The sequence below is a fragment of the Ipomoea triloba genome, chromosome 15 (assembly GCF_003576645.1).
Source record: "Ipomoea triloba cultivar NCNSP0323 chromosome 15, ASM357664v1".
In the NCBI taxonomy this organism is placed as follows: Eukaryota; Viridiplantae; Streptophyta; class Magnoliopsida; order Solanales; family Convolvulaceae; genus Ipomoea; species Ipomoea triloba.
The window spans coordinates 13,288,753-13,297,338 of record NC_044930.1 but is presented as its reverse complement, the minus strand read 5'-3'; the positions used below and the strand labels follow the sequence as shown (position 1 = coordinate 13,297,338).

General features: G+C 34.7%; 1 protein-coding gene across 4 annotated transcripts; it reads left to right on the top strand.

Annotated features, from left to right (window-relative positions):
- Positions 1-341: 341 nt before the first annotated feature.
- LOC116006458 (shaggy-related protein kinase alpha) lies at positions 342-6,730 on the top strand. Of its 4 annotated transcripts, XM_031246824.1 has the most exons (15): positions 342-517; positions 1,374-1,550; positions 1,838-1,921; positions 2,082-2,249; positions 2,330-2,422; positions 3,060-3,119; positions 3,230-3,502; positions 3,968-4,042; positions 4,345-4,401; positions 4,516-4,656; positions 4,739-4,789; positions 5,729-5,824; positions 5,914-5,997; positions 6,116-6,218; positions 6,311-6,730. In XM_031246824.1, the coding sequence occupies exons 4-15, from the start codon at positions 2,136-2,138 to the stop codon at positions 6,391-6,393; spliced, it is 1,230 nt and encodes a 409-aa protein (XP_031102684.1). In that variant the 5' UTR covers positions 342-517; positions 1,374-1,550; positions 1,838-1,921; positions 2,082-2,135; the 3' UTR covers positions 6,394-6,730. The 4 variants fall into 4 exon arrangements, with proteins under 4 accessions (XP_031102684.1, XP_031102686.1, XP_031102685.1 ...); XM_031246826.1 differs by lacking the exon at positions 1,374-1,550; XM_031246825.1 differs by lacking the exon at positions 1,838-1,921.
- The last annotated feature ends 1,856 nt before the right edge of the window (positions 6,731-8,586 follow it).

Genomic DNA, 8,586 nt, shown 5'->3' with positions numbered 1-8,586 from the left:
GAATATGAATACATATAGTCTACATATAGACTAGTGCCTGTAGTCTACATATATATGAATACATGTGTATGAATACATAGTCTACATATAGGCACGACTAGTGCCTGTAGTCTATATATATGAATACATGTAGAGCGAGGGGGAGTACCTAAGTTGGAGTCCCCTCCTCTTTTGTTCTTAATGACGCGTGAATATGAATACATGTGTATATTTAATTAATTGTATAGGAAAAAGAATAAATTGATTTTTCTGAGGCGAAATTTGCCATTCCACCAGGGGAAGAAAAGGAAAATTGAAATAAAATAAAATGAAAATGAGTACCAAAATTTTTGAGTCATTAACCATTTTCTGTCTTCTCCTTCTCTCTCTCACACTCGCTCTCTCTCTATCAACATCAGATTCTCTCTTCTCTCTCTAACGCCGATGGTGTCATCTCGGCCACGAACAATCACGGCCAGCTGCTGATGATCCGTTTCTTCTCGATCTCTCGAGGAATCTGGTTTCATCGGCAACTGCGGTTAGTTTCTATTCCCTACAATTTTCTCCCTGTTCTTCTTTTTTATTTGCGAGAAGAATTAGCATTTCCTGTATAGCTTTTGACTTTGATTTCCAGAATTATGTTTTCACTTTATTTGAGTATGGATCTATAGATCGTTTTGCCAAATTCTGCGAAGTAAATTTTCTTATAAACTGCATTAATAACCAATATATACCTTCCATGACACTTTTCTTACTTTAAGGATCGTGTCTTTGATTTTGTAGTTAGAGTTGGATTTTTTTCAATTATCATGATCATTTCATTTTGATATTTCTTTGTTTGTGGATTACAGAATGAGCACAAATTGTTTGCTATTTGTTATTTATCTATTTATTTATTACTCCGTAATATTTAAGTTTCCACTGCTTTAGATTTTTTTTAAAAAAATCATTAACAATTTCTATTTGATGTTTATTCTCCCTCATAATCCTTTCTGAAGAGATACTCAAATTTGTTCCTTTTTAACAGAAAATGAATATCTTTGTTGATTTGATGCTTTGGAATCTCCAACTTATATTGGAGATTTGGCAACTGTATATGTGGCTTAATTTTCTGCAGGATTATTTAATTCTTTTAGTTAAATTCTTCTTTAAGTGGCTAAATCGAAAGGCTAGCTATATTTTTAGGACTGGTATCAATATCAATATTAGGTAAATTTATGAGATAGACATGGCTAATATAATTTTCTTATACACTTTTCATATTTGAGCAGTACCTTTGTCTATGGTCCACTTTATTCTTCTCTTTTCCCTGCAATTTGTATAGTTAAGATTACAAAATCTTGCTTTATATTTTTTTCATTGGTTGACCATGAGGCTTTAACATCTTTTGCTAGCTCATGATTTTATCCCTTAAAATCATACTGGCCTTTAACATGTGAGCAACAGCAACCACCAGGAGTTGTCTTTGATAGTATAGTATAACAATGGATGTCTAACAAAAGGGCCTCTTCTGCTGTGGAAGTGGAGTTCCTGAGTTACTAACTCTGCATCATATTGACCAGATTATTCAAGTGAGGAAGTATTCATTAAAATTAGAATTGCTTATTATTCTTAAATATTTAAGCAACCTGTCACATTTTACTTCTATTGTATAAGTAAGGATGTAAATACATGTATTAATTTCTAATGAAAGCAGAATTTCTGGAGTACTAGATCTGAATCAAGCATCTACTACAGTATCCTGGCAGGAAAATATCCATTAAAAGTCGATTTGATTACTACTTTTTTAAAAATAACTGAACGACCCATGCAAATTTGAGTGTGTTGTACAAATCTATGCTTATATTTGCTTGAACAGATATGGCTCAGAGTTGATTCCCGCATTCGTGATTGGGATCATTTTCCATTGGCTGGCCCTCTTTCCCAGATCCCTATAGTATGGGTCTGTAAACACCATTCTTAAAGTTTAATCTCTTTGCTGGATCCTCTTGAATGTTAAGTTGCATATGTCATTTATTGCCTTGTGCTCAAGGGACTATAGGATGAGTGGTTGGAAACAACGTTCTATTATATAAAGTAGTTTTTGGTGTCAATTCCTGCAGGTGAATGACCTGTTGAGGTGATATACAGATATTGTAAGAATAAGTCTCTACGAAATGGCTTCCGTAGGTTTACCACCTACTACTGGTGCAAGAGAATCCAGTGGGCACACCATTGGTGTTGATAGGTTGCCTGAGGAGATGAATGACATGAAAATCAGAGATGATAAGGTCTGGATATCTTCCCTTCTTTTATTCTCATACATCACACATGGTTTCTTCATGATCTGGGAAATATGTTTGTTTTATAGGATATGGAAGCAACTGTTGTTGATGGTAATGGTACTGAGACAGGTCATATAATAGTGACAACTATTGGTGGTCGAAATGGTCAGCCAAAACAGGTAATTGCACAGTTCCACTTGTGTTTTTAAGTGGAAGGTTGGGCTTGGTGTAGTGACCAAGCGCTTGCCTAATGACTATTAGGTCTTGGGTACAGTTTTTGGGGGCAACCTCTTTGAAAACAGAGATAAGGCTGTGTATGTCTTCCTTCCCTAGACCTTGCATGCTATGGAGCCATGCACACTTTGGTCAGACTTATTTTCTTGATTGCCTTTTTTGTATTTGATTGCATTTAGACCTTTTTTTAAAAAAAAAATAAAATAAAATTTTGCACAATATGTTTTCATTTTGCCTCTTCCTTACACATAAGGCTTTTGTTACATTACAGTGTTTTTTTGGTTTTGGATTTTCACATGTGAGGTTTACTGTTCTTAAACTCTCTCTATTTAAAAAACACAAGTGGAATACAATAAAGCAAAAAGCAAGCTGTATCATGTTATTGTTCTCATTGAGTTTTTCAGTTTTCATGTATCTTATGAGATTTCTTATAGTTGGACCTCATACTTCTGCTGCTTCACACACACAATACTATTGTTTGGTGATGTAATAATTGAATCTAAGTGTACCTCTTAGTTTTGAGACATGCTCTTTTTATTGGCCTCCAAAATTTCAATGTTTTCACTTAGTCTAAGTTTTCAGACTATAAGCTATATGGCTGAACGTATTGTTGGGCATGGATCCTTTGGAGTAGTGTTTCAGGTATGGTTTGGTAGTGTTTATTGATAATCAGTGTATGATTGTGAACTTTCTCTATTGTAGCCTTCAGAGAGCAATATTGGATTATCTTAAATGCCCATTTTATTTTTCAGGCAAAATGCTTAGAGACTGGTGAAACTGTTGCTATAAAAAAGGTTCTTCAGGACAAAAGATATAAGAATAGAGAATTACAAACTATGCGCCTTCTTGACCACCCAAATGTTGTATCCTTGAAGCACTGCTTCTTTTCTACAACTGATAAGGATGAGCTATATCTTAATCTGGTTCTCGAGTATGTTCCGGAAACTGTTCACCGTGTTATCAAGCACTACAACAAGTTGAATCAAAGAATCCCTTTGATATTTGTGAAGCTTTATACATATCAGGTATTGCACATTTTCTTCATGCATATAATATAATTTTGCTTTTAGTTTCAATTGTTCTAGGTTTAAAATCCATGGAAATTCTGGTGGTATTTTTGTCTTTGAGACGAAATCTTAGTGTTTTTCTTGTTTTTTAATATGGAGTTTTTGTTATGGTTACATTAGAACTTTCATATTTCATATTGATAGAAACCTATTTTGGCATTTTCTAGTTGTCTTCTTGTGGTAATTGTGAAATTTGCATGGGAGAACTAGTTGTTGAACTTCGTATGATATTTGTCAAGGGATTAAATGATTTCTGATAGTGACTAGGGAGAGAATCCTTCTGTTCATTTTCTTTTACCATTGGTTTTTGCATTGAGCTACAAGCTTTTACTTTACCCTTTCTGATGGAGAACTTTTTATCCATTTCATTAAAGTTCTTGCAATTATTATGTCAAGAGTATAATATGCTGTTGTATTTGACAGATTTTCAGGGCATTGTCTTACATTCATTGCAGTATTGGAGTGTGTCACAGAGATATTAAGCCTCAGAACCTTTTGGTACATGTGCATGCCTATTTATCTTCTTGTTTCTGCCTCTTTGTTATTTTGCATGATGTTAATGGTCTTGCAATAAGGTGATGTACTTTCTGAAGTATTTTATACTCAATAGCTTAAACCCAAAAAAATAAAAAATAAAAACTTAAATGCTTTGCTGAGAGTGATAGATCAAGTTACATCTAGTAGTGGAATGTAAACATTTTGATTTCTAGTCTTGAGTTCTTCCTTTCAATACATATAACATATGTTTCTCCACATTTCAATGGCACCATGCAGTTGAGGCATTTATTTCATTTTTGCAGGTGAATCCACATACTCATCAAGTTAAATTATGCGACTTTGGCAGTGCGAAAGTTCTGGTATGCCACATGTTCAGTCTTCTTGAGCAGCCATAAGGGAAAAGGAAAGATATAGTTAGGGCTACTCTGTGTTTCATCTTGACACTCTAGCTATTTCTTTCTGTACTTTGGTAGGTTAAAGGAGAGCCCAATATTTCTTACATCTGCTCTAGATACTATAGAGCCCCAGAGCTTATTTTTGGAGCAACGGAGTACACTACAGCCATTGATGTGTGGTCTGCTGGCTGTGTCCTAGCCGAGCTACTTATTGGCCAGGTATAGCAAACTTTTTCAATAGATAATGGTTGCTTCCAATTTTGGTTTGAATTTGTATTTATTGTCTACTTCTTATTTGCAGCCTTTGTTTCCTGGTGAAAGTGGAGTAGACCAGCTTGTTGAGATCATTAAGGCAAACTCCACTTCTCTTCAATTTAGTACTTTTTTTGGTCATCTCCTTTGTGTCTCCTAATTATGCTATCATTCACTTTTTAACTGTTTCTTCTTTTCTCCCTTCTTTCTGATCCCAACTTAAATGGGATAAAGTTCTAGTATTCATTCTATGCTCTAGGGAATGCCTGTATATGCACTTCATTGGAAGTTAACAATTAAAATTGATTTTGGTTTTACTGTTGTTTTGTCCTCCCTGGTCTAATTATGAACAAAGAACATCAGACGACCTTAAATCCTTAAGTTGCATGAGAAGAAAAAAAAAAAGAGCAAATCCTAGCTCATAGAGTCATAGGATAGGGCAGATGTATCCTGGCCTCTTGGTATAAAATAATACTCTGTACTTTCTAAATTACATGATAATTTGGTTTACAAGTGACCAATGATTACCAGCATAACTACTGCCTTCTTTCTTTAGATATCATGAATTTAGATGTTAAGCTCAGAGGCTATAGGAGGGACTTCCCAAGTCATACCTATGTTACTGCAAGGGCATCCACTTTGGAACCTGTTTCTGGGATGAAGTTCTGGTAGATCATTAAAGCTTCTAGGTCATGGAAAGAAAGCAAACCTGAATTCTGTATTTCCTGTGAAGGATGATTGTAGTTAGCCTACTAGAGTTTTGTGTTTATGTTTGTAGCTGATTTTGCGACTACAGATCTAGAATAGGGGATTGAACTTGACCAATTAAATGACTCCATCCTTAGTATGTCTTTGTGGTAAGGCATTTGAATTCTCTTTAATTTCCACCCAGTGCAATTGTGGAAGCACCACCTCATCACTGAACTTTGCCTCCCAAACTCTATCCAAAATAAAGATAAATAAAAAAGAGAAGTCCATTCTAACACCTTGCTATTGATTATTGGTTTTGCTCCAAGTATTAAATCTAAGTATCTTGCAGGTGTTGGGTACTCCTACCAGGGAAGAAATTAAATGCATGAATCCTAACTACACAGAGTTCAAATTCCCACAAATTAAAGCTCATCCCTGGCACAAGGTGCTTGAAATCCTTTTGCTTTTCCTTTGAAACTGCTGATATAATGTATGTTAACAATTTCACCTTATATTCTAATTTTTGGTTATCAGATATTTCATAAACGGATGCCACCAGAAGCAGTTGACCTAGTTTCTAGACTGCTGCAATACTCTCCAAATTTACGCTGCTCTGCTGTAAGTACATAACTGTTATTATATTGTTTTGCTTTTTCTGTTGTATAATATCTGTAATTTTTCTAACTTAACTCAAACTTGTTCACACTTTTAATTATTCATTTATTTTTAAATCTAGTTGGATGCCTTGACCCACCCATTCTTCGATGAGCTACGTGATCCCAACATTCGCCTCCCAAATGGACGTTTTCTTCCACCATTATTCAACTTCAAGCCCCACGGTATGAAGTATGAACCATAATAGGATGTTGAATTTTCTTTTCTTTTTAAACTTGTGTGAGTTTTATTGAATGTTTTCCCATGTTATTATTAGAGTTGAAGGGTGTGCCAACCGAGACCATCGTGAAATTGATTCCAGAGCATGCCAGGAAGCAATGCCCCTTCCTGGGATTATGAGTTCCCGAATTATGACAGACAAATATGCCTTTGGAACTGAGCTTTTTATTACTATTCTGTCTGTAATGAATTGTTTGTATTTGTATTGTATCCCCCGGCCTCTGTTGTACCTTATTATTATCATATTATTATTATTGTTGCGGTTGTTGTTGTTGTTGTTGTTATTACTATTATTATTATTATTATTATTATTATTATATCCTTGTTTTTGTAAAAGCAGATGTAGGGAAATGCTGTTTGACAAAAACCAAGCTTCAACTTGTGTACAATGTAACATGTCTCTGTATGACCAATACTTGTAAGTTGTAAACATAATATGGGTTAGGGGGAACTACTATCTGAATGGACTGTTTGGTGATGAGATTTGTAGGAGCTTGGTACAATCTCAGTACTGTGCTCTCTTGTTGGTTTGGCATTTGTCTTGGCTGTTTTTGGGATTCTTCCACTTCGATTTCAGGTGCTTGGTCTGGTCTAAGGTGGAATTTGGTGTGGTCTATATGTACCTCTTATTTCACTTTATTTATTTATTTAATTGTTTTCAAAACGAATGAAGTTCTATATATCCAAGGCCAACAGATGAATGCTGTATATTAGTACAAGTACTTGTAATTCAAAGGTCATAATTGTCAATAAAAGAGAAGTTTCTATCAATAATGCCCAAACTTATCTAGAATAAGGTTGTATACAGTTTTTTCTCCTTGTTGAATAATGGACAAAATGGTTCCTAACTTTGCCATTCTTTTAGCCAATCTATCCCCCATTGGAAGGCAATCAAGGCATCATAAAAAATAGATTTTCATTTTTGATGGTATGTTAAGTACTCAAGTCCCGACAAGATTTTCCATGATTTGTTGTTCAAGTTACTTGAAGTTGAGGGATTTGGCATGCGATTATTACCCATGGATAATATTGGTAAAATATTTCAAAAAAAAAAAAAAAAGAGGCAAATTATTGAGTTAGGGGGATGGGGGACAAAACAATTTGACTAATCAAATTATTTCTATTTCTAGTTTCTCTTCTATGCAGGTTAATGAACTTCCAAGGGTCCCTCAAAGTGTGGCAAATAATTTTGAGGTTTTTCAAGGCCCAATGGTGAATAAGAAATTAGAGGCTTAAATTGATGATGAAAGTCCACATAGAATAAAGCTCAACTCGAAAGTTAATAGGGAAAGCCTTGATAGAGTTTAACACTAGCTAATGAACTACATTATAATGGCTTTGCATATGGATGACTATGTTGTGACATCATTTCCATTTTATCATGGATGGACAAATTTGAGGCTGAATCCTTTTCAAGAAGGGAGGATGATGAGTATCGCAAATTATACTATGCACCAAAGTTTATCTTGCATTATGGATCTTGGTCCATAATAACTTTTAGATTATGTGTTTGCAGTTGATATATTTTGTACTTGCATTAAATAATTTTTGCATGTAAATAAATTGAAGGCACATAACATGGTAACTACAGATACATAATATGTCCTAATATGTTGACATATAATGTTTTTGTAGTTAACATGTTATGTTATAGAATATATTAAGGACAGATACATAATTTTTTTACCAGAATCCACAATACAAGATGAGCATTGGTCCATGGTGGTATAACAATTGGATGAGGATTAAGCCTAACAATAACCCGACATGCAAGCACCATTGCATACAATTACACCTTCCAGTACCGGCCACATCCGAACATATACACATGCATATATCTATTGCTGCAGGTGCACACATATCGACCCTCTTTGCTAAATGATTGTTGGCTAATAGCTGTTAGCTGATTGGGTTAGAATGTTTGCTTAGTTGATAATATTAGCTGATTGTAGAAAGATGTTTGGTAAATTAACTATTAGTTGATAGTTGTTTGGTAAAAATTTTTTTCTCAAAAAGTTAATTGAAAATGTTGCTTTGAGTAACCTTTTGAATTTTAGTATTTTGGAGTTACAAAAAACTTATTAACCAAACACTTATATTGAATTTTTAACCAAGCCAAACAACTGGTCAAATAAACAATATTGCCTGATAGGCTAATTATTTACCAAACAGGACCATCGTCTTCTCCAGCAATACTCGATCTGGCTGCAGCGTGGCAGCTCTCCCCATCCCCTAATCCCCCTTCCCCTGATATCTCCCATGGCTAGCACCGTATACGACACTACATAGCTCCCAGACGATCATAGCAGTGCA